Source organism: Phoenix dactylifera, chromosome 12, assembly GCF_051530095.1.
Source record: "Phoenix dactylifera cultivar Ajwa chromosome 12, Ajwa_hap1_PhDact_Kaust_v1.1, whole genome shotgun sequence".
NCBI classification, from domain to species: domain Eukaryota; kingdom Viridiplantae; phylum Streptophyta; class Magnoliopsida; order Arecales; family Arecaceae; genus Phoenix; species Phoenix dactylifera.
This window is the reverse complement of record NC_143201.1, coordinates 24,264,100-24,288,964: the sequence shown is the minus strand read 5'-3', so window position 1 is coordinate 24,288,964 and position 24,865 is coordinate 24,264,100. Positions and strand designations below refer to the sequence as shown.

The following is a 24,865-nucleotide window of genomic DNA, read 5'->3' as shown; positions in this document are numbered from 1 at the left end:
ATTCCAGGACATTCAAGCCATTTGATCCCAGCTTATGTTAACCAAAAACATAATTTATTAGCAAAACATTGCAACAAAAGTAAGACCATGCTTGCCTTTTTAACCAAAAAATAACCACCACATTGTAAGTTGAAATGTGGTACTATGTATGGAGATACAAAAAATAATAGAAAAATAGTAGTACTCATCTAATCTTATCCTAAATTAATTGTATCTATGGAGGATAGAAAAATATCCTAAATTCTCTATATTGTTGCCATACTAGACCATAAAGTTTCAATTATCCCAAAAAATATCTAAGGAAGAATCATCAATTTGTTTGCCTTCAAACCGTTATTTGGGTAAACGTGTGGAAACCTAGCAATTTAGGTCTAAATACAATGGGGCCGATACTTTCAGGATTTCCTATCAGCCTTCAATTTATTATTTAGGCAAAAGAGTGGAAAGCTGTCAATTCATTTCTAAATGCAAAAGGCTAATGTTGGTAGGGTTGGCAGGAAGACTAGTGCAATTTAAGGGATTGACGCTATTCATGAGGGGTTAATTGCTGAGCCAGTGCCACATTAGCATATGGAATGAGTGGAGCCCCACGACCTATATGTTAGAGAAGTTTAAAACCTAGCCACCACAAGCTTAAAATTGATCCTTCTTGGGTTATGTTTGGGTAATCTAGTAGAATCAGACTGAATTTCTTACTGGATTCATGGATCTACCAACAACCCCTAGCTGCAGTCCTGTCGAATCCACTAATCCAAACAAAATCTAGCATGAATGGTAGTGGATTACCCAAACAAGCCCTTAATAGAATCATCTTATACTTGCGCTACATATAAGCACACACCATCTTAGGTGCTTCACCAATCTTAATTTGTGTTATTGCTAGTACTATGTAGCAAGTCCAATTCCACCCTTATTGTTTCTAACATACATCTATTTTAGTGTTCTTATCTTTGTCAAGCATATTCTGTGTGCACAAATCGTGCTTGTTCCAACACTCTTAACTGTATGATAGGTAGTCTAGATAATACTTTCTAATTGCTGATCCAAAGCCATAGATCCACAACTTTTAGCATATTTTATCCAGATTCAGGATAAATCCCCGACTATCTCTCTATCCATTTATGCCCTGAATTTGAGACTACAACAGGTACTGATATACTCAAACTTGTTTCAAAGCATCATCTTTCTAAACCTAATAGAATAATTACACTCCACTTTTGGTTTTCTTTATTCCTAAATCCTATCATCCTCAATTCTTCTCTATGGTTCCAACTGAACTAGCTTCATACTGTAGTTTCGTCCTAGTTATAGTTCCACCAAGCAGCATTCCCTGATCTTGAACATTAACCAACAAATGATTGATATAAAATCCAGGAGGTCTCTAAAATTAACCACTTGTTCAAAGCTTATCAACATAGTCACATACTAAGACCCAACTAACCTAAAGTCTATGTTTTGAAACATATATAGTCAGTAAAATTGTTTTCTGTAAATGATAGAGAAGCTTTCTTGCTGCATACTTTTCTCTTTTCTTGGTTTCTCTTTGCTAAACCGCCTTATTCTTGCTACTGGTCCGTTGGTACTGAGGTGGTACCGGGGTGACATACTCACACATGGATGAGGAACTTAGTGGAGAGAACCCACGGGTTGGGGAGGGTACACGAAAACTTGCGGCCTGCATCAAACATTCCCTAGTGAAGGAGGGGCTGCTACGCGGATGAGGTCCCCCCCCCTCCTTTTTTTGTACCAAAAAAAAAAAGGCTTGGATAACTTGTTCACCCTTTAGTAGTTAATCTAATGGTTAAAATAGTTCTTACTATTTTTGATACTCAAATCTAACTACAACCAGTTATGAGGAATAGAGATAGAACTACAAAGACTAGACTTTTCTTTATCTAAAAATTTAACAATTACTTTTGAGCTAAGGGAGGGCTCGATGATCAATAATTAGATCAAGAGAGTAACATAATTCGCGAATTAGATAATTTATGAGGAAAAAAGAAAAAAAATTCAAACTTTATGAAAAAGAATAAGAAGTAAGATTTACAATAAGGTGACCGAACACTTAAACAAATTTAAAACAATTGAAGTCAAAGTTTAGATCTTGGCGTGACCTTGCAGTCAAAGTTTTCTTCTAAAACCTTATATGGTTCCCATGTTGAAAGTCAGTTAATTCTGAGCTTACGCTTAATGATGATGAATGGACTAAGTACTTTGTTATGCAGAGTTTTAGTTACATATCAGAGAACAAGCCACTTCAATTTTATTAGATTTTCATTCTAAATATCAGAATAACTAGACTAGTTGCCATGTGCTAGTTAGATAGAAGACTTGATATGCGCATGTTTATGAGTATCAAGAAAGAAATAAAAGGACCTAATAATTGGGTATACACTTAACACCTATAACAAATGTTTTTTTTTTTGAAAGTGAAAATTAAATAGAGTTTGTTAAGCATAAAAAGGGGCATTTATTGAATAGAACTGTACTGGCACGGCAAATTTCTCATGAGCAGGATCGTTAAGGGTCACATATTAGCTCCTCACGACGTTTCAAGAGTGGGTTTGTGAAATTTCTTTGTTCCATTAAAATGGAATGCAAATAATACAAAATACCATATGATTAGGCTTCGTAGTAGTCTAATGTTTCTGGTAGCTGCATTCTCAAAATGAGAACATATATGAAACTGACATCACACATGATCTGGTAGCTATTTGTTATCCTGAATCCTAGTGTTTCAACACAAATGTTGGTCATTGAAGTCTGATCCCTTAACCAAATGAAGGTAGGACCATTTCAGCAGGCTCTTTCGCTTTTCCTTGAACTTTAATTGGTGGGTCTTGCCATTTATTTGCCTCATCCCAACTTCAAAGAACCATAAAAAGGAATGGAGCGTCTTCTGGCTTCTTTATCAACGTCGGGGTTTTGAATTTGAGCTCGACTCGTTCAGCTCTTGGACTAGGGAAATATGCTTGAGTCCTTCCTCTGGGGTTTCCTCCACATCCAAAACAATTAAGCCAAAGAAACAAACATACCCTTGATGACAAGGTTTCTCTTTTTCCCACCCCACTCAAACCTTTTAATCCTCTCACTATTAAAACTGGGAGATCTCGGACCATGGGACCACGTTCCTATGAACAGTAATTCTGGGACCTTGGAAAGGAATCTGGTGTCGAGAAAGGTGTGGAAATTTGGAGCTGAGCCTAGGGCAAGGGGAGAATATCCTAGGAGCTAGAATAGTTCATATACTAAACTCCAAAAACTTAGTTCTAAATAATGGTCTAAGGCAATACTATCACATTAAAATACTGTAAGATCGTAGCCACGCTTTGAACTATATAAAGTTGGTCCACAAACCGATGACTTCCCACACTTCCAAAAATTCACTGTCTACTTTGCTGCTTCCCTTCGGTCCCTTTCCTTTCTTCTCTCTATACTATTATTACTACTTAGTTCTCTACCTTGGTTAGTTTGATGTTCTTTGAAGTTTAAAGCTCACCCAACTGCTTCCATCAAGGGGAATGAGAGGTAAACACTAATAAGATGTGAAGTGCAAGTACTCAGTTTTCCTGCATCACTAGTTCAATGCATGAGCAAGATCACGTATGATGGCATCATAAGATTGGGATCATTCTGATCATATCCTTGTTGAGAATGACAAAAACCGATTCCCTTGTCCTTATACCACACTTCTGTTTCCCCACACTAGGACTAGGGTATCCAAGATAGCTGTCCGCTGATATATATCTGCACATTTGAACAAGCACGCATGTGGCATGCAAAAAAATATTATGCGTCCTTCTGCCTCTGATACGGATTAATGCTGCAAAAGAGGAAGAGTGAACAAAATAAGGTAGCTGATCGAGTAGCAGATCTTTTTTCCGTCTTGTTTGGCGTCGCCTAGCCTTGGAGTTCGATAGCCTCCATGGCGGTAGCACGTGCATGCGCGTAGCCAGGAACAAGAGTACGAGAACCACCACCCTCTTGCTATTATTAAACTAAGTAGATAAGCAGTTATTTTATCTGAGACCGTGTAATTTGTCTCTGAATCCATGCCTTGGGCCTCTCAAGCAGAAGTTCAAATCTATGGAAATTTATGCCACTTTTTTTTTTTGAGAAGAATCTATGCCACTTAATGAAACATATATGGGATACTCCGCATGGAAAAAGCTTCAAGAAAGCTGTGAAAAATACTAATGTATCAGGTGTTTGGACCACAAATTATTGCCGAGCTGGTGAAGCCTGCAGATGCTGATGGTATGCATTCTTGTAGTTTTCTGTATGATGATCAGGATTTTAGAGCCATGAAATGAATTGAAGGCAGAAAAATTGTAGATCTAAGTATAAACCGGACCATGAAATGTTAACACCACACTAAACAAGCTTAGAGATGGTTCTATATGTTTACTGATGGATTAAATTGAACCTAGTGCTGAAAGTGTCACAAGAGGCTTCTGCAACCTCATTGACATCTTTGCCCTTTGGGTATATATATACGTAGCACTCCTGCTAACTTTAAGGAACAACCGACCATTCATTTTAATGGCGTAACACCTATTGTATCTTTTTGGTTGATGTGTCAATATGCACCCAAAAATTTCGGCCTATCTCTTTAACCATCAGATCCCATTTGACATGTCACTGTGCAATGAAGATAAAGAGATGACGCGAAACAATCCACTTGGAGTTTCTCATTTCGAGCTTCACTTTTGATGGTCATTGGCCAAGGCTCTTTTGGGAGAAAAAAAAAAAAGGCAGTTAATGCCCACACCCGTTTGACCTTTCATAGTATAGCAAATAACATCCACTGAGTGCTGCTTTACTGCTGTATTGAGTTGATCAAAAGCAAGGGAAAAGGCAAACAGCGAATTATGGAATAATCATTCGAAATGGGAAGGGCATTGGAGCACAGCTTTGCCCCCACCTCATCATATGTGTCATCATGCACATCTCCTCGTCAACTTTCGCCTTTTACACCGCCTCTCCTGAAAACAAATATTATTCTATGATTTCAAAAGTCCATAGAGAGAGAGAGAGAGAGAGAGAGGGAGAGAGAGAGAGAGAGAGCTATAATTCTATCCTCGAGCCATTAACACTAGCCTTAGTTTTCTTAGCCATACCAAAGGAAAAGCCAGTGAGCTCTCTTGTTAGGAAAGAGGAACCAAAAAAAATGGCTGGAGAAGCAATTTCAAATGTCTTCCCACTAAATCCATGTCGTGATCCCAATACTCCTCCAGCGGTAAAGAAGAAGAGAAACCTACCAGGAACTCCAGGCAAGGAGAAACAACATATTAGAATTAAACTCTAATCCCTTCTCTCTCTCATCTTCTTTATCTTCTTCTCCTCCACTTTTTCTACTTCCGCGCGCGTTGTCCTTTCTCGAGCTCTTAATAATATCTTACATGGTTTAATTGTGTGTGTGTGTTCTTATGAGCAGATCCTGAAGCAGAGGTCATTGCCTTGTCTCCAAAGGCCCTCTTAGCCACCAACCGGTTCTTGTGCGAGATTTGCGGTAAAGGCTTCCAAAGAGACCAGAACCTCCAGCTCCACCGCAGGGGGCACAACCTCCCGTGGAAGCTAAGGCAAAAAAGCACAAAAGAGCCGAGGAAAAGAGTCTACGTGTGCCCTGAGAAGAGCTGCATCCACCACAATCCCGCGAGAGCGCTTGGAGATCTGACCGGCATAAAGAAGCACTTCTGCAGGAAGCATGGCGAGAAGAAGTGGAAGTGCGAGAAGTGCTCCAAGCGATACGCAGTGCAGTCTGACTGGAAGGCGCACTCCAAGACCTGCGGCACGAGGGAGTACCGCTGCGACTGTGGTATCCTTTTCTCCAGGTTAGATCCTGGTGTTTTGGTTGGTCATAAGCCTGTGCCATGGATTAATTACGTTAAAATAAAGGAAGAAGATGAAATCTCTGAATATTGTATTAATTCACTGTCATAACAATATGTACATTAACATATAGCCTAACAATATGGTTAATTAATAAGAAAAGTGTATGACCAGTACACTAACATCCTCTCAAACTCATAAGAAAGATGTATCAAGGCTCATAAGGAAATATCAATCATATTTGAACTAGTACCATAACAAGTTAGCCTATTGGAAGAGGAAACTAATTAGCTTGTTTTCACTTTACTCATCAGTTCCAACTACCGCCGTTATTGCTAGCAACGTCACCTTCATCAATTTTTTTGCATGATACACTAGTTCCAACTAATGATATGGGCTTTTTCTTTCACAAACAAACAGGAGAGACAGTTTTATAACACACAGGGCCTTCTGTGATGCCTTAGCTGAAGAGACCGCAAGAGTTTCTGTAGTATCCGGCATCAACCACACGATGCCCATCGTCAATGCCAGTTACCTTCTCCCTGATGGCTTGATGAGATCTGATATGCTGCAGAACTTCTCGTCTAATATTAAGACTGATATGTCCAACTGCAAAGCTGATGATAAGGCTAGACCAAAGCTTCCCTTGTGGATGGACCACGGAATTCAGAGCAGTGAGCCTTTAAGCAGCCCCACCAGTCTCTCTGATATCAATCAAATCGGATCAATGGGTGCCGGAACCTTGTATGGTGATCTCTTCACCTCATGTTCAAATTCGCAGCATCTCAACTCTGAATTAAGTTGGCTGTATGGCAGCAAACTCTTGCCTTCGAGCAGTGCTGTTGAGCTAACAAGCACCTCAATTCCAGCAACCACCATGAAGGAGGTCGACAGCTCGCAATCTCTCCTCGCTAGCATTCCTTCCTTGTTTAGCGCTCAACATCACCATTGTCCTGCACAGGCGTCGAATATGTCTGCAACAGCGTTGTTGCAGAAAGCTGCTCAAATTGGCGTGACTTCCACCATTCCATTTATTGGGAGCTTTGAGCCATCGAAGTGCCAAGATACTCAGATTGAAGATGCTAGCAAATACGATGGACTCCTCAATCCAAACCAGCTGAGCAACCTAGAGAACGTTGTAAGTGGTTTCACAGCATCGGACCCGTACAATTTGTTCTCTGAAAGACGCTGCAGCTCTGTAAAAGATGATTCGGGAGGTGGAGGAGAGACTAGGGATTTCTTAGGTGTTTGGGTGCATCCCCTCTGCCCCTCATCAATCAACGGATGGATCTGAGTCGAAAGCTAAGTTGTTGAGGGAAAAAGGAAGGGCAGGTATGGAGAGATTATTTTATTTGCAAATTTTGCAGGGAAGAAAAAGGTGGTATCACTGCTTCATGTGAGTTGATGGATGTGCTCAGAGGGCAAATGTGCATTCAAAAGTAACTAACTAGAGGTCCGCCTATATTTTTCAGGAACCCTAAAAGGCAGTATTCTGGGATGCTGCTTTTGTTTTGGAAAAAGTGGGAGTGGTTTGGGAGGCAAAGAGCACCCTCATTTTAGCTCTGTTGTTGCATTCCATCTCTTTCGAGGATGTTTTCTGTTTAAGCTGAACTTTAGTAATTTTAGTGCCATAAAACTAGATTTTTTTTCTTCTCTAATAAAACAATGGATATTGCTTACGTGCTTGGCTACCTGTCCCTCTTCTTTTTTTCCTTTTTTTTTTTGGGCGAAAACTGTATTCCATATAGTACATCTAGCCATATCAAAAGGAAGTAAAGAGTATAAGATAGGAGGTATGTCTCCTACAGATGTTTAGATAAACTCTCCAAAGTGCCGGATCACAAATGAGACAACCCAGTCCGCTACATTGTTCGCCTTCCGAAATATATGTAATGCTTAAAAATCGCTCAGCTCCTGAGCCAATCTACATATGGCATTCTCTGTACCTACTGCATGCTTGCCTAGTCCAACTCCTAACATACCCATCATGCCTTGTGTTGAATTCCCAAATTAGCTAAGTACAAATGGATATGACATGCCTAAGCAACAAGCCACATTGTAAATATAAGTATTTGACAAAGATAATTTGAAGTGGTACAAATTCTTGATGCCCATAATATTATGTATGTCCATATATGCACGCGTGGATACATACATACAGAATAAGAAAGCACTCATAAATTATAGACGTATATGTGGTCGCTTGACAATGAATTTATTTGTCCAGTATGTTCATGCATATGCAAACAGCAATGATTAAAAAATAATAATATTCATTAATGTTGTAAAAATTTTAGTCAGTCGGGTGGTGCGAGCGAGATAAATTTTTAGTTGGCTGGCTGGTCGGTCGCCCGAATAGGAGATTAATTACGTGCCTTTATTGATTTATTTATCTCTCGTTTTAGGTGCCGTGCAATTTGGAATATATTTATTCATTCGAGCAGAGCGTGCAGTTTGAGGCATTGACGCCAGAAACATGAAACTGGCTCCGAACCTTTGGAAGAAAGAGAGCTTCGGAAGATGAACATAGTATTTGTGTGCCTCCGAAGCAAGCAAGCAAGAGATACAGAGATGAGACTACGAGAGCTTTGGAATTTTTTTCTCTCTTCCTTTGTTCATGTTGCGAGTCATCTCAAACTTTGGATTTTTTTTTTTCTCTTCCTTTGTTCATTTTTCTCTTTTTTTTTTTTGATAAAAAATAGGAGGAGAGGGAAAGGGACCAGCCCACCCGCATAGCAGCCCCACTACTGGACCCCTCTTCTACCAGAAAATGTTCAGATCGTAGGTTTCGCATGCTTTTCTCGACTTGTAGGCTCATGCTTCTCTTTCTTTGTTCGTGCCAACAAATAGATTAAATTTGGGCCTACAGTGGGAAGAATTTCAAAAGGCCTTGCTTGCCAACCCCATCCAGATCACTAATTAGGCCCATGAGTGCTCCATTTTAAGGATATCACCACCACCTAGAGGTGAACAACGATGCATGACGTCACAGTCATGGGCCAATTCAGCAGCAAGAAAAAGTAGAAGAAGCGGGTGTCGCTAGGGTTAGGTTCACTAGGATGCAACCTGACCCAACGCCTGTTTTGAATTGAGTTGTATCTGTTTTTTTTTTTTTTTTTTTTTTTTTTTTTTTTTTTTTCTGAAAAAAAAAGTCAACTTGATTCATGATAGATTTGTGGGGCAGGGTCGATGACTTTGGCATACATCCAAACCTCTCCGTAATCCAAGTTTGATATCTTTTCAACCTAATGCAAACCAAATCCGTCTGTATCTACAAACAACACACCTCACTTAAATCTTACAAAAAAATTCAAGCTTTCCTTTCGCTTTAGCAACCAGATATTTTGGACTTGGATTCTTGAATGGAATTTATTGCTCAACTTGACGTTGAGTCAACCTAACCATTTTGCACATTGAGTAAGAGACCTCATTTTTTGTTTTTTCATTAAGGACTTGTTTGGTTTGTAGAAAAAAAAGAAAAAAAATGTTGTCAAGAGAATTTTTTTTTTGTTTGCCTGTTTGGAGTTTTCAAGAAACAGTTATAGAAAAATAGCATTTTCATGGGAATATGACCCGCATGGTTTATAAAAAAAATAAAAAAAGGAATGAAAAAGCTATTTTTTGATTTTTTTTTAAAAACTATCATTAAACCATCAAAATTTATAGATAAAATCTTTTTCTTTATTAAGAGTATTATATGTATTTTCCATAACTTTTTTAAGAAAATAAATATTTAATCAAATATAGATCATTTTAAAATATACCAAAAACATGTCAAAATCATTTTTTTATACATTATATTCTCAAAAAATGATTTTTAAAAATATTTTAGTAAAAAAAAATTTGTGGAATCAAATCCATTAGAACACATTCTTCAACTGGTTTTCTGCCCCTTTTTTTTTTCCACTCGAAAGAGAAATGGAACACGATTTCGGGTTGTGAAACATAACGAACTTATACAATTTGTCTTAAATAAAGCTTAAAACTAAAAGAAGTCCGAAGCGTGTCCATTTTTTCTTAAAATCCGTGGCCGTACCTCTCGTCACACGTCAGCCGTTCGATTTCCTATGACGGCTATCCTGCCATTAAATCCAGAACGGCAACTTTCTCGATCCCGTAGACGCCACCCTGGCAATCCGCTATCCGAGCGAATACCTCTCAACGATCCTCAGCCATAGATCTTCCCTCCGTACCTACGGCCACGATTCAACCTCATTTCCTTCGGCCCGCCTTGAATCGCTTTCATTTTCGCATCTTCCCGCCTCCGCGCCCCATATAAATACCTCGTCCAGATCCCTTCCCCTCCCATCGCTGATCCGGTCGCGCCCTTTCGTTTTTGTTTGCCCTCAGACCCTAACTTTCTTCAGCGATCCATTTGCGAGCGATGGCGCGGACGAAACAGACGGCGAGGAAGTCGACCGGCGGGAAGGCTCCCCGGAAGCAGCTTGCGACGAAGGCGGCGAGGAAGTCGGCGCCGGCGACGGGCGGTGTGAAGAAGCCCCACCGGTTTCGCCCCGGAACGGTGGCGCTGCGGGAGATCCGCAAGTACCAGAAGAGCACGGAGCTTCTCATCCGGAAGCTCCCCTTCCAGCGGCTCGTTCGGGAGATCGCCCAGGACTTCAAGACCGACCTCCGCTTCCAAAGCTCCGCGGTGGCGGCGCTGCAGGAGGCTGCGGAGGCCTACCTGGTGGGGCTCTTCGAGGACACCAACCTCTGCGCCATCCACGCCAAGCGCGTAACCATTATGCCCAAAGATATCCAGCTTGCACGCCGCATCCGAGGCGAGCGTGCCTGAATGGTTTGAGACGGTTTCCTGGGGCTAATGTTGTAGTGTATCGTGTCGGGGCAAGCAGGCAAAGGGATATCTTATTGAACGGGATGGCTAATGGTGTCGTTTGTATATCTGAAGGATTGGGTTTCTGCTTTTTTTTGTGTTTTTTTCCTCGATGTTAGGATTTGATGGTCTAGGGTTTTTGGATGTTTCTATGGATGATCGTGGCCAAAATGAAGGAAACTCTGCCGTTTATTTGTGCTGGTCTTTGTTTATGTTTGGTTAGGGATTATTTAGTTGGTGTGATTTGGATGTAAATAATTTTAAGCATTGTAAGACATGTTTTGTTGGGTGTTGGATTTTGAAATAGGGATGATTAACTTCTATTCCAATTATTTAGATGGAATGAGTTTTATTCTTATTTTTATTTTAGAAAAATGAGAATTGCTTGAATTCTTCATAATTAAATCTTTATTCTTCCTTGGTATTTAAATTTTATTTTGATCTAAATTTTAATCATAAACTAGATATATTAGGACATGTGGTTATTTTGATTTATATTTTAATAATTCACTATAACGTGGATTTTGATTATGAACCAAATGCATCTTTAAATCCATTAGCCCAATTGGTTTACCTAAAGCATTATTATGCCACCCAAGGCAAATGATTTTTGAATTTTTAATATTTGGTTTTCTAATGTTCCTATGGGTAGGGTCTAATTGTAACATGATGCAAGTAAGGTGGGCAAAGAATAAACATGTAACTATTGATGATAAAAATCTTTTCAAGTCCCGTGCAACAATTATTGAATTTTAAGAATTGTTAAGTGAAAAGTTAAACATGTAACTTGCATAATGTTGGAAATTTCTAGAACAGTTTCCTAGAAGAGAACAAGAGCATGCTCCAAGTTCTTGTACCAGAAAAAAAAATAAATCACGACTTTTTATGTTTAAAATTTCTTAAGAAACAAATTGGTGTTTTTGTTGCTGCGATTATTTAGAGATATGTATTGATTTGCTGCATAACTATTTTTTTTAATATATATATCCAATTTATAGTATGTATTCATAAAAAATATATTTTAAAAATAATAAAAAAATACTGTTGTATATGGTTTTTTTTATAATTTTTTAAATTATAGAATCGGTGAGTCTATAAATCGAAAAACCTTTTTATTTTTTTGGATTGATATCTCTCCGTATCCCGAGGCAAAAACCAGGCGAGTCGACGGCGTAGTGATTTACACACGCATTGTGGGGTGGTGGTGCTTGCGTCTTGCCCGGAGCCAACCGAACCCGCGCGGCCCTCCGCCGTCTTTACCTTCTGTTCTTGGTTCCTGGCCGTCATGCTCCCTCGATCGTAAGTGATCCTCTCTCGCGCGTTCACCTCCTCCCTCTCCACCTACTCTCCTCCCCGCCTATAGAGAAGAAAAAGAAGAAGATCGAAAGGAGGAGGAGAGATCGAAAAGCGATTGGAAGGAGTGGACGATGATCCTGCCGGCGGTAAAGCTGGGAACTCTGGCCCTGAAGACCCTCTGCAAACCCATCGCCAGTCGACTCAAGAAAGAGGCCGGCATCCACCCCAAGTTCCACCGGTTCATCATCAACATTGCTCAGGTGTCCACGTCTCGGTTTCTCTCTATCTCTCCCTTTTTCACATTCAGTCCTTGTGCTCCGGTTCTGCTGGATTTTGAGCAACTCGGTTTCTCATCCCAACCGTAGAATTTTGTATGGAGAAAATGAAATTCTAATTTTTTGGGATTGAAATATCTCAGAAGCTATATACTCCTTGATCTTGTTGCAGCCACTCCCATTCCTCTCCTGTTTTAACTGAACTCGTCTTGTAATTTCCAGCCTTGCTTTCTTTCTGAACCCTAGTTTTATTTTACTAATTCTCTTCATTGCTGCTTGATTTTTTTTTCTTTTCTTTTTTCTCTATTGCTTCTGATGGCCTAAAATGCTCTACAGTAGCTGTTCGATCTACAGGACACTCTGGGTAATGATCAAGGATCTTAGATAACATGGAAATAGTCGTTCTTCCCACAACCGAACATGCTTTGTTACTGCTGTTGTGTAAAAAAATCATGAGATACTTCCTGTCTGTGTGTAATAAGGGAGTGATGAACCACTCCGACAGTTTTCGGGAGGACTTGCATCCAAAGCATCTATATATTGTCATTGAAATTGTAACTCTAAAAATTTAGTTTTCAAGTTGTGATGGTTCATGATGTTATTCCTCCGTTAATCTCTATTCTGTCTTTGTTTTTGCAATAACTAACAAGGTAGATCCATCTATTGCTTCTGTAGCCAATGAATGTTGCAAAGTTTATTTGCTGTTCTGAATGCTATGTGGTTAGCAGTATCTTGAATTGATAGCTATGAAATATTTTAACATAATATTTCTGTAACAGGCCAACCATCACATCACCACGAACATACAAAGACGTATTTATGGTCATTCAACCAATGTTGAGATCCGGCCTTTGAACGAGGTGAAAGCTGTTCAAGCTGCTGCGCAGACCTTATTGGGGAACTCTTTGTCTTTTGTGTTCTCACTAAACTGGCTGTTCTTTCAAATGTCGATCAATTAGTTCTAGTGTTGATGTGCTTGTGAATGATGTAATGCTTATGCACTGATGTCTGTTTTTTCATGCGGTCGTGAGTGGGTAAATACGTGCATGTGTACATGGGCAATGGCAGTCAAGTCAACCTGGTTTAGTTATTGATGATTATACATTATATAAGTCCTGATATGCATTATTTTGCTCTGTTAGCTCATGTGAGAAAGTTCATTTGGGTGTATGTACATGAACACCCTTAAATTTGCTTAGCAACGTATCTTGCATCTACTTTAGACAAAGTTTCAACAACCCTGTTCTAGTTTGGATTCGGAGTGCGACATGCTTATTATGGTAACTTTTTCGCTAGTTATTTGCCTTTTTGTTTTAATAGGTTGCTGTAGGTGCCTTAATCTTTGAGGTGCAAAGAAGTGCAAGGTCGGAAGCTAGAAAAGAGGAAATTCGGAAGCAAGCGATTGAGGTAATATATTGAGACTTTCGCTCAATGCTAGATTATTGAAGTATTTATTTCTTTTCTTCAGTTTCCATGATAATATGCCACCTAAGACTTCTATTTTCACCACATGTAATGTGACTATATCTTTGATAATAGTCTATATAGGAGTTGTTTTTTCTCTTTTAGCAGAAAACTCAAAAACTGACCTCAAACTAACCCAGTGCCTGATAATATCATGCATAGGACTCAAATGATGAAAACTTTTCTGTTAGCAGGGTTTTGAAGCTAAACAGTCCCAAGCACATGTAGATCTAAAACACATTATCACTAAATTTATCCAGCACATTCAATAGATCAGTAGAAGTTCTGTCTAAAAACCATTATATTCTTAATTTTTCTTATTCTTTCCTTTGGGTTCTTCTTCCTTTTCAATTCTCTTTCATCTGAAAAATTGATTGGACATAATCTGGTTGAAGGCCGGGAGGATCTTTCAGATTGTTCACCATAAACTTTGTATTATTTTATCAGGTTAAACTGATATTGTATCTGTGTAGATCCATCAGTTTGGTAAGAAAGTGGCATGTTCTTTTGGTGATTAAATCTGAATCCCAAGACTCTGGCGGAATATAGAAGGCTGAAGGTCTCAGATCTGGTCAGCTGAAAGATACAGTGGATCACAATCTCTACATTTGTTGCTTTGATGTTGTTGTCTTTTTTGTTTTAATTTGTAGCCAGTCCCCCCAACCCTTTCCCCATCGTGGAGATTATAATTTTCTTGTTCCTACATGATTGAATTTACCGAAAGTTTGTCGGTTGGATGAATCCAATACAATGATACGTCACTTAAAGAGCGCAACTGTACAGTGGTTGATATCAATCAACAACTTCAAGACTGTCTTCTTACGATATTCAAGAATAGACTATGTCCACGATGAAGATAGCATTGCAAGTTTATATCAATTCTACTACATGCCCAAATGAATTAATGTGACAGGCAGTCTATAACTGATAGGCTAAACATAAAGGAACATTATGCCTGATGAGTGTGGTGTTGAATATTGTATAGTCTACCAGGCAAGTGCCTACTAGGGCATGTTTTTCAGTTTTGTCCAATGAGTAATTGAAGGTATCCAGTATTATATCCAAGAAGATATAACAGCAAAATGGTAACTACAAAGTTGAGTCAGGTATTTCTATCAAACCGATTGGGAGAATTAGCATGGTTTCATCAAGGATCCCTCTAGGAGATAGTAAATAAATGGTGTTTTCAAACTGAACGGTCTCCAGTTCTGGTGTTTAGTTTTGTCAACTGGGAACAAGGAAACAGATATAAGTCCACTCACGCTAGCTAAAACCAAGCAAAGAAATGTGGTTTATCTTGTGGAAGTTCGGCAAGTTGTTACCGGAGGTTGCTATTTGCAAATAGTTAATGGTAATTCTTCTTTTGCCACTGTTTTGTCTTGAGTGCTGTTTTTTTTTTTTAGTTTTTAGCAGATGACACAAACTAATATTACCACTGGCCTACTTTTCCACATTTTGTTCTGTCTCTGCCGTCTTAAAGTTTATCGATACTTTTGGAATTTTGCAAATACTGTTTGTGTGTGCGTGTGCTTTCAATTTTAATTTGTTTAAGAAGGGGAAGGTAGGCAGCTAGTTCAACACATTGCGGTCATTTTTATTAATATAAGCTGCAATTGACTAACAGCATACTTTTATGGTTGAAGTGGTGAAGGAATCTAGTAGAAGTATCTGACACACTTCATTTAAATTAAATAAAGATTTGAGAAAATACATTGATTAAACCATTATATTCAGTACAAGGAGAAGACTGCTATGACCTGCACAGGCATATCAATGTCACTGCACATCTGTAGTAATAAACTGACAAGCCTGGCAACATGTGCTGAAACAAAAACCTGGGTTTTGAAAACAGTCTTTTTTTTTTTTTCGAAGCAAAATAGTTCACTTCAATAACTTAAATGGTTCCTCGATCCTTAAATTATAAAGGATGCCCTTTAATATTTTTGGGCCTGTTGGAAGTGATCTTATACTTTTACTACATGCAAAGATCAGTTTAGTGGTTTCCTACCATGGGATGGCAGTAGCCGATGCCCGTTTCTCTGAGATCACCTAGTATCAGATGGGTCACATCTTTCTTTGTGGGTTCTTCCTCACTCTCCCTTATCATTTGGGTAAGGATGGCAAGGAGCCTGATACCAGATTATCTTGCTTCTTGTAATTCACTCTGAGCAGTCTTGCATATAATCCCCATCTTCTATTATGCATGCCTTTATTTGATATCTTGCAACAATATTTTTCTTCTTGAAGGCAATGAAACTAAGAGAGGAGGATCTAACAAGAGAAGTAGAGCTACTCAAGCAGAAGCTCAATGAAATAGAGCACCTTGCCAAGGGACGAGGCCTTTCAGGCATTCTCAACTTCAGGCATGGCCATGCACTAGAAGAAAACAAGAGAGCAGGACCTGCTCGATTAGTTTGATCAAGTTCAAGTTTGATGAACTTAAGCAGCTTGAGCAGAATGCTGTCTTGTTGCCGGTTTAATGAGTATACATTCTTCTGTTCTGAGTTGGGGGTGTTTTGCCCACCAAGTCGTTATGGTTCTTGTCATCATTCTTGTTTGTAACTATTGCTGATTCGATTGACAATGGCTGATGCTTTTCTTTTACCCTTGTCCATTGATCACTATGACAATGTAAGAGTGGCATGAAGCTTCATTTCACAACACTGGAATTATCAATAAAGAAATGTTATAGGATAGGCTGTTGTAAAGGTAATCTATCATAATATGTTCTTGTCATTATTGGTTGAAACCACTTTGCATGTAGCAGTTGAATAATTTTGTACTTTTCTAGTAAACCACCCTTGTTAGAAATCTCACCTGTTTATTATCATATAATTAGGCCATATTTTTTGCAAAAGATTTGTTGTTAGTCCAGTGCTATGGCTTCCAGTATCCAGCTAATGTTGGGACAGCTGGGATTATTTATAGATAATGATGAAACTGGACAACTTAACAACAGTTGTATCGTACAGCCTCATCAGCTCGTGCCCAAGCAGTATAGGTAGAAATTTCATCAGAGAACAGAATTTTTCACGATATTTTTTGGTAGCATTGCGTTTATTACATTTATATATTTAGAAGAATGGTGCAGGCAAATTTATGCAAATTGGTATTGCTTTTACCTCGTCAACGCATACCGCATCCATGTGATATTCCTCGCAGTGGGAAAGGCCCATTGTCAGAACTAATGCTTCCCGTAAATCCATCGGCCAATCCTTGCATGCGATGTCGATCGGCGTGTTTACACTTGCTCTCTAGCATCCTTGTCAAACTAGAGATTCAGATTCATTCAATTCCAGTGGCCAGCTCAAATATATCCGTGCTGCAGTATCTTCTAGTCCACATAGGTAATAAGTCGAATTGTTATAATATTATTATATCACAATTCAGAATCTCAACCAAAAAAACTAATTAAAAGACATTTATTTGTATTTTTTTTAGTTCTGCATAAATATTCAAAATTTACTTCATAAATAACTGATATGGAATTAAATATATACCTCTATAGATTTTTATAAATATATTATGCTGCCAGGCGATGGAATTATTCTTTACCAAACAAGCGGTAGACAAAGACGGAGGGTCGTGAAGAGTGCTGTACGGGATGGATAGCGAATGTTTGATAATCCACTTTTGCGTTTTGAACATATTCTAGTCATTAAGCCTTCAGGACTAAGTAACTTAAAAAAGCCTACCAATGCTGACAAGGCCACCAACTCGTTTAATCTTGGACCTAACGATATTCCGAGTCCATGAGCAAATCTAACTTTTAATATCTAAGGTCATTTCGGGCCATATTTGACCACTTTTTCCAGCCTTTGTTCCAACCCAATTGGTCTACAAAGGGTTAGAATGGGCGTGCGGTGGTCCGCCTGGCTTCTAGCCGACGGCCTTGCTGCATCCTAATCCTTCTTTCGGTACGCACCACCAATACGTAATATGCGCTCGGGCATCATTCCTCCTTGCTTTTGCCGCGTAATAACTTTTCCAGGTTCCCTTCATAAAGAGATAGTGGCGGTGGTAGTAGCAGTAGGGTGAATCACAAGCTTTTTCCAGTCTTGAGATCGAGATCAGAAGATAAAGAGTCCACGAAAGAAAGCAGTAAGAAGGAAGAAAGGAGAAGAAAAAGCAGCGACCACATCCCCCTCTCACTCTCCTCTCCTCCAAATTCCTCAATACTTGAAAAGAGAAGAAAAAAGAAATATATATATATATATATATAAACAGCCGGTCTCTTCCTTCTTCCACCGAATTCCGTTCAATTCGTGGTCGATTTTGGAGGGGAGGATCAGTGCGCGGAGAGGGATGCGGAAGGGGTCGAAGGGCGGCGGGTGCCGGTCGGCGGCCCACCGGCTCCTCAAGGACAGGGCCAAGAACCGGGTGGACGACCTCCAGGGCATGCTGGCCGACCTCCAGGCCGTCCGCAAGGAGAGCCGCGCCGCCGACGCGGCCCTCCTCGAGGAGCAGGTCCACCAGATGCTCCGCGAGTGGAAGGCCGAGCTCGACGAGGCCTCCCCCGCTTCCTCCTTTCTTGTGAGCACCGCCATAACTGTCTCTCTTTAATTGCCCTTTCTCTTCTTCTTCTTCTTTGTTTTTTTTTGTGATGGGTTTGGTTGCGGGAAAAATTAATTAAGGGAAATAGCCACGGATCTTCGGACCTGTCCTCGTACATCCGCCGCATGCTGCAGCTTAATGAGGAGGAGGATGATGCGACGAGCAAGTTGGCGGAGCTGCCGCACGGCGCCAATCCGAAGCCCGAGCCGCTGGAGCTGCTAGAGCCCGACGCTGGGGGCCTTCACGGTGCAGGAGCTGCTGCCTTTCTGGAGGTGAGTAAACTTGACATTTTTAAGGCTATTATGATGGATCTGAGGCTCACCTTCTTTATAATTACTAATTATAAGATAGGAATTTTGAAGGAATTTAATTGCCGAACTTCTAGGGTGTAAGAGCAGTTCTTAGATTGTGGCAGCAAGTGCTAGGAGGTAAGGGATGTCGATGATCTGGGAAGAGATTGGATACTTTGAGTCAACACAATTATCCTTGATCACCGAATTTGAGGTGCCTTTAGTCTGAAATCTCGAATAGTAGACCCGGATTTTGCACTGCCTTATTCAAGAACACTCGAGTGCAAATTAGATAATTCGGCTCTTAACTATTCCAAGTGTTAAAATAAGATCAGTTGGAAATACTGGGAACATCTAGTGCAATTTCCAACTATGCCTTCTTTTATGTAGTATTTGGTTAAATACAAAATTATTTCGAGATGAAGCATCTCTGACTACTATTTGAAGTTTTGATTCTTACGTTGTTTTATTAAATCTCTCGCATCTGACACTTTGAGAAAACTTAACACTTCTCATTTTTTTTATGGGATTAAAGCATTGATGGAAAGTTTAGGCTTATGAAAGGCTTGTTTTGCAAATAAGTTTTTTCATCAAATGCACTTGACAACACATTCTTCATTGTATCTGGTCTCAGGTTCCCCCCATCCTGTGTGTTCTGAAGTAGGTGAAATGGGAGAAGGTTTTGCATGACAATGGAATATGCGTACACCCTGTGTGAAAATATTAATGCATGTCATGTTTTATATTATGAGAGACCTGCATACCCCTTTTCTTCTTTTTCCTTTTTTGTTCTGTTATTTTTATTCTTGTTAGGCACTTAATGCCCATTATGCTATGATAAATGATACGTAGTTGCATGCATCAATGGAGCATTTTTTATCAAAAGAAGGTAAACATTTATTATGTCATAGTATCTTGAAAGTGTATTCTTTTTGTGTGATTTTCTTTTGTAAATAATGTTGTCCTGATTTAGTTCATTTTTCAGAGTCATTGGAGATGGTTCTGATGAACTTGTTCAGGAATCAGCTGTTTGAAACAAACATAACTACAATACAGATAGAATGGGTTCATTTCGTCTTCTTTCTCATAACTGTCAACTGCATGTTTTTTTCCTCCTTTTTTTTTGTTTTTGTTTTTGTTTTTTTTTTTTTGGGGGGGGGGCAGGTGTTTTCCCCAAGCCATCTGTGGAAAAAGGAAATTTTAACTGTAGATATGCAAATTATTATGACCAAAAAAGGTTTTTCAATTTCTAAAAGAAATTGAGATTCTTCCCTTAAAGACTAAATTTGTTAGAGTAAGTCATTTTTAATACTTGCACTATATTTTGTTTGTGTAGTTTGCAAAACTTTTTGTAAACTTTTGACTTTGACCTTATTATTTTTCACAAGATTTAGAGATACATGGCTCCTTTTCCCTGAACACATAAAGTTTGTTCAAATCAACACATTATAGAACTTATAATGTGATTTGGAAACACATTCTTGAATTGCTACAAATTTATCTGAAACTAAGGGTTATAAACTACTAAACATGACGAGGATTGATAAGGTGGATAAGCATGTCCTTTTTTTTAAAATATAAAATGATAATTGCGGACTACTTGGATGTAAACTGTTGATACATAGTGTGCGAGTATGTACTAAACATGTTCTTTGATAGCAATAAAGCTATAAAAAAGTCTATAGAGAAGAAAAGTTTTTCCTATCACATCTGGTACATCTTTGAGCATAATTGGAAGGGTTTGTTTATTATTCTGCAATGATACAATCAGATACTAGAAACATTACAGGACTTTACCTTGAATAACTTTACTTCAGCACCCTACAGAGGAAAAAATGCAAAGGGAAAAGGAAAAGACATTGTTGCTTGCTGATGCATGGTGTTATTAACCCTGCAGGCCTGCACTATGTTTCTCTCGCATGTGGTGCAATATAGCTCTGTAGCTTTGGTAGATTATATCTCTTCAGCAAAATTTTTACACCATAAAATGGTTCATGTCTAAGACTATGAAGGAGATTATAGTGGTAGTTCATTGATATAAAGGTTGAGGAGTCAGATGTTGAAACTGGATTCACCAGTTTTGAAATGGTTGATATTTGTTGAATGGAAAGTTACATATGTGGAACATATTTAACCAAGTAGCAAGGCATTTCTTTTTAAGTTTGGTCATTCTTGTTTTAATCCCTAAAAGGGAAAAGGCTTTTGATTTAAGAGACTTCCAACCTGGCAGTCTCCTTAATGAATTAAGAGGACTGTGAAGCAGGCTTTTGTTGAGAAATTGAATTGCAAAAAGAAGATTTGGAAAGAATTTGGAGCTAGTGATTTTATTTTATTTTGTTTTTTGGTTAGAGCAATAGAGGTTAAATCCATATTGGATAAGTTCTGAAATTGTAGATTTTTGCCTGAAGGAAAGAGTTGGTAGAGTTAGTTCAATGAGGGAGAATGTAGAATCTTATTTTCAGTATGGCAGGAAGGAAGCTGCTGAAGTGGGATATATTCTGATTATGCTTTATTAGTGATTTTGATAAATTTTTGAAAAGGATGAAGTCTACTATTCTGCTCCACAAATATTTCCCATGTTTGGTCAATCCGAAGAATATTGAATTAACTTTCATTTGTTTAATTCTTAAAAGGGAGGGTTGTGCCCCTCCCTCTCTCTGAGAGCTTACAACTGCCCAATGAATACTTAATAACTACCTGGGACCTAATTATTATGGATCCACTAATAGGTATGGATGTAGTATTGTAAAGTAGGTTCAAGATCAAGTCTAGTGCATGTGATGCATATGGATATAGTGGGGTGTGACCCAACCCCGACCCATGGTATGCTGTACCTTATCGTACCGAATGGTACTGGGCGTACCATACCGGTCCAGTCCGATACCGTTACTGGTATCGGTCGTGTTCCAACACTCGGTACGCCAGGCATACTGTGTATCATACCGTACCAACACTATGATAGTGTGGCATTGATATGGGGTTCGATACCGGTACGACGAACCTTGTCCTGACTCGTTGACATCCCTTATGGTGGAAAGCAATGTTTTTTGAACCGACCTCTAAGTCGGTGTAGCTGCTGTCCCGACATCCTAGCATGGGGCGTAACATACTGACCTGGTACACTAGTGATAAAATGCAGGAGTTTGGCACACCCCATACTAACATGTGGTATAGCTGCTGTCCCGACTCCAACAGTGTACCATATGTTGGTATGGACATTTATCATACTGACCTGACCCATAATATAAGGTATCAGGACAGTCTTTAGTACCAAGACTGAATATCTTTGTGGAAATATGGAGAGAGAGAGAGAGAGAGAGAGAGAGAGAGAGAGAGAGAGGAGGAGGAGGAGGAGGAGAAATGTGGACCGCATAAGCTATATATCTAGACAGTGCTTGGGTTTCACCATCTTGAACGTAGTCTTTATTTTTTTTGCCCCCTCTTTTTTTTGTTTGGCGGCAACAGTTGTGGACCTTGTGGTGTAACCTGCTTGTGATTTCTGGGCTAGTTCCCTGTTAATGTTATTGACTTGCTGTCTTGCTTCTTTGCAGAGCCTTCTTTATATCCTGTCTTGTCCTGAAGTAAGGGACAGAACTGCCCCTTTCTTTATTGTTATCCCCATTCTTTATTTTAAATCAATTTATCTTCAACGCTGTTAAGAAATTGAATGTGATTATCTTATTGAGCCATATAAAAACACATTACATTGTGAAATACGATGTTACCTATGTAATCTCCTTTTATTTCTTGTTGAATCTTATTGATCAAATCATGTTGTCATTCTTTTTTTTTTTGTGGGTATGGTTATCATTATACATTGCGGGACTGAATATAATTCAAGTTTTATGTTCTATGTTTCCCAAACTAACATTGTTTAAATCTTGTTAAAGTGTTCCACTGCCAATATGGACAGAATGGTGATGATAATTATCTAAAGTTTGCTGGCTTGTCATGCAGGAATATTTTGTGTCTCAGGAACTACCAGAACATGGATTTCTAGGGTCTGAGCGATATAAAAGCTCTCTTTCCACAGGAGTGCAACATGCAGCATTGAATTGTCTGGAAGGAAATACTAATTTTGACTATCAGCAGTTCACTCTGCATCAGGAGTTACAGCATAATGTATGTATTGGTTTTGATGCTAGCAGGCAGAATGGAGGGGATGTTGTACCACTCATCTCAGAGTTCATTCCAGCAATATGCCCTCCACCTTCTGCTTTCTTAATGCCAAAATGTGCACTCTGGGACTGTCCTAGGCCTGCTCGGGGATCAGAATGGTACCAAGACTATTGCAGCAGCTTTCATGCTACTCTAGCATTAAATGAAGGACCTCCTGGTATGACTCCGGTGCTGCGGCCTGGTGGGATCGATTTGAAGGATGGTCCACTTTTTGCTGCTCTCACTGCCAAGACACAAGGAAAGAACGTTGGTATACCAGAATGTGAAGGGGCAGCAACTGCTAAGTCTCCTTGGAATGCGCCTGGTATGTATCTGTTGCATATCTGTAGGCATGCGTTGTACTCTTAGTTCACATAATTGGCTTGTTTTATGAAACCATTTTAGAACTAAATGTATATAAGGACTTCAGATTTTGATATGCATCTAGTGTGACAGGAATTTTCATGATTTTGCAGAGCTCTTTGATCTTCTAGTTCTCGATGGAGAATCACGTAGAGAATGGCTATTCTTTGATAAGCCTCGAAGGGCATTTGAGAGTGGGAACCGGAAGCAAAGGTCACTGCCTGATTACAATGGTCGTGGTTGGCATGAATCTAGAAAGCAGGTGATAAAGGAATTTGGCGGATTGAAGAGGTCCTACTACATGGATCCACAACCCCTGAGCAATTATGAGTGGCATCTGTATGAATACGAGGTTAACAACTGTGATGCTTGTGCCTTATACAGGCTGGAACTCAAGCTTGTAGATCTGAAGAAGAGTGCCAAAGGAAAAGTAACAACCGATTCACTTGTTGATCTGCAGCAGCAGATGGGAAGGCTCAATGCTGAGAATCCTGTGGATAACAAGCGGTATCCTAAGGGCAGGGTGAAAGCTAACCATAAGGATGGTGCTGAAAATGCTTATTCAGCTTCAAATGTAGTCAGTCAAAGGGAACATAGCCAAAATGCTTATTCAGCTTCAAATGTAGTCAATCAAAGGGAACATGGCCAAAATGCATATTTAGCTTTGGATCAGAAAGCTCCTATAGATGAAAACCTTGGTTATGGACCAAGCTTACCATATGCTTACTCTGTTGATAGCTTGAATAACTATTATGGAGCATAAGTCAGGAGATATAAGCAGCCAGATGAAATGGTTGTCATCTTGCAAGGATGAATATACTAACTGATTCTGTCACTTAAAAGGCCACCAAATGGTTCCAACTTTCTGATATACCCAGTTTACTTTCAGATCTATAAATCCTATGGCCAATTTCTTGGTTACTTTAAATGGGGTAATATTTAGACATCATACAGAGAAAGGAATATGTATCCTTAATAATGGTATTCTGTGGCAGTAATTGATCAATAATGATTGGCAGTGGCTCTATCAGAGCATCTGCAATTGCTTTACCAGCATGGGCAAAGGACAAGCATCTGGTAGCATTCTCTCACCAGAGCAGCATGGGTGAAGGTGTTAAGTTCTTTATAGCATCATATGCTTGTATTATCTCTCATGTCTTGGTTGTATATATTCTGACTTTATTTAATAGTTTGGAAAGATCTTTTGTATGCATATTACAGATATGGGGTTCATCCTACAGATAGTTTCTTATGCGACACGTGTCAATTAAATGCAGGAGATTTGTCTGCTATCAGCTCAAAGGGCTGTTGGCTGACCTTTCATAAATTAAACCTTCCATTGTGTGTATTGTGTGTATGCTTTTAAAACATTAATTTGTTTTTTTTGTGCATCGATGTTTTTGTATGTTGCATACGAGTGGTTTTCCTATATGACAAAAAGTTTTATATGCCCAGTATCAACTTAGATATATATATATATATATATATCGTGTGGATATATATTCCATGCTTGATATCCTATGAACATATATGGCATGCTTGCTTAAGAAATGATCACCTGGAGCATCAGTATTGCTGCTACTGAATCCATAATGCTATTAATGGAATTGCACATATTTTTTCCCTTTATTATACGGACATGTTTATCTTTAAGAAAAAGAAAGTCTTTTTTATTGCATTTTCATGCTTCATACAATTATTTATGGAATTAATTGTCTTATTTTAAGCCTTCTGCAGATGGATTATGTTTCTCATCGATTTTCTTCTCACTAAAATTCACCACCTCCAACTGCAGATAG

The 24,865-nt window shown here is 39.1% G+C and overlaps 4 protein-coding genes across 5 annotated transcripts; all 4 read left to right on the top strand.

Annotated features, from left to right (window-relative positions):
• The first annotated feature begins 4,832 nt into the window (after positions 1-4,832).
• LOC103701685 (zinc finger protein MAGPIE-like) lies at positions 4,833-7,511 on the top strand. Its single transcript, XM_088709238.2, has 3 exons — positions 4,833-5,273; positions 5,438-5,834; positions 6,253-7,511. The coding sequence occupies exons 1-3, from the start codon at positions 4,943-4,945 to the stop codon at positions 7,124-7,126; spliced, it is 1,602 nt and encodes a 533-aa protein (XP_088565364.2). The 5' UTR covers positions 4,833-4,942; the 3' UTR covers positions 7,127-7,511.
• Positions 7,512-10,130: 2,619 nt separating this feature from the next.
• LOC103697326 (histone H3.2) lies at positions 10,131-10,858 on the top strand. The gene has a single exon (XM_008779199.6). The coding sequence runs from the start codon at positions 10,217-10,219 to the stop codon at positions 10,625-10,627; it is 411 nt and encodes a 136-aa protein (XP_008777421.1). The 5' UTR covers positions 10,131-10,216; the 3' UTR covers positions 10,628-10,858.
• Positions 10,859-11,835: 977 nt separating this feature from the next.
• Positions 11,836-16,395, top strand: LOC103701692 (OPA3-like protein). 2 transcript variants are annotated; one of them, XM_088709239.2, is made up of 4 exons: positions 11,959-12,222; positions 13,017-13,097; positions 13,558-13,644; positions 15,949-16,266. In XM_088709239.2, the coding sequence occupies exons 1-4, from the start codon at positions 12,094-12,096 to the stop codon at positions 16,117-16,119; spliced, it is 468 nt and encodes a 155-aa protein (XP_088565365.2). In that variant the 5' UTR covers positions 11,959-12,093; the 3' UTR covers positions 16,120-16,266. The 2 variants fall into 2 exon arrangements, with proteins under 2 accessions (XP_038986127.3, XP_088565365.2); XM_039130199.3 differs by lacking the exon at positions 13,017-13,097 and having other exon boundaries at positions 11,836-12,222; positions 15,949-16,395.
• A 1,176-nt stretch (positions 16,396-17,571) lies between these two features.
• LOC103701703 (transcription factor VOZ1-like) lies at positions 17,572-24,393 on the top strand. The gene is made up of 4 exons (XM_039130198.3): positions 17,572-18,234; positions 18,336-18,527; positions 22,503-23,028; positions 23,180-24,393. Exons 1-4 carry the CDS (start codon positions 18,007-18,009, stop codon positions 23,827-23,829), a joined length of 1,596 nt encoding a protein of 531 aa, XP_038986126.3. The 5' UTR covers positions 17,572-18,006; the 3' UTR covers positions 23,830-24,393.
• The last annotated feature ends 472 nt before the right edge of the window (positions 24,394-24,865 follow it).

Excerpts from the sequence above, each read along its gene's own strand:
- LOC103701685 (XM_088709238.2), top strand. The coding sequence starts at position 4,943 with ATGCACATCTCCTCGTCAACTTTCGCCTTTTACACCGCCTCTCCTGAA. Across the intron at positions 5,274-5,437 it reads AAACCTACCAGGAACTCCAG|ATCCTGAAGCAGAGGTCATT; the intron begins GCAAGGAGAAAC and ends TCTTATGAGCAG. Across the intron at positions 5,835-6,252 it reads TGTGGTATCCTTTTCTCCAG|GAGAGACAGTTTTATAACAC; the intron begins GTTAGATCCTGG and ends ACAAACAAACAG.
- LOC103697326 (XM_008779199.6), top strand. The coding sequence starts at position 10,217 with ATGGCGCGGACGAAACAGACGGCGAGGAAGTCGACCGGCGGGAAGGCT.
- LOC103701692 (XM_088709239.2), top strand. The coding sequence starts at position 12,094 with ATGATCCTGCCGGCGGTAAAGCTGGGAACTCTGGCCCTGAAGACCCTC. Across the intron at positions 13,098-13,557 it reads AGATCCGGCCTTTGAACGAG|GTTGCTGTAGGTGCCTTAAT; the intron begins GTGAAAGCTGTT and ends TTGTTTTAATAG. Across the intron at positions 13,645-15,948 it reads TTCGGAAGCAAGCGATTGAG|GCAATGAAACTAAGAGAGGA; the intron begins GTAATATATTGA and ends TTCTTCTTGAAG.
- LOC103701703 (XM_039130198.3), top strand. The coding sequence starts at position 18,007 with ATGCGGAAGGGGTCGAAGGGCGGCGGGTGCCGGTCGGCGGCCCACCGG. Across the intron at positions 18,528-22,502 it reads GAGCTGCTGCCTTTCTGGAG|GAATATTTTGTGTCTCAGGA; the intron begins GTGAGTAAACTT and ends CTTGTCATGCAG. Across the intron at positions 23,029-23,179 it reads GTCTCCTTGGAATGCGCCTG|AGCTCTTTGATCTTCTAGTT; the intron begins GTATGTATCTGT and ends ATGATTTTGCAG.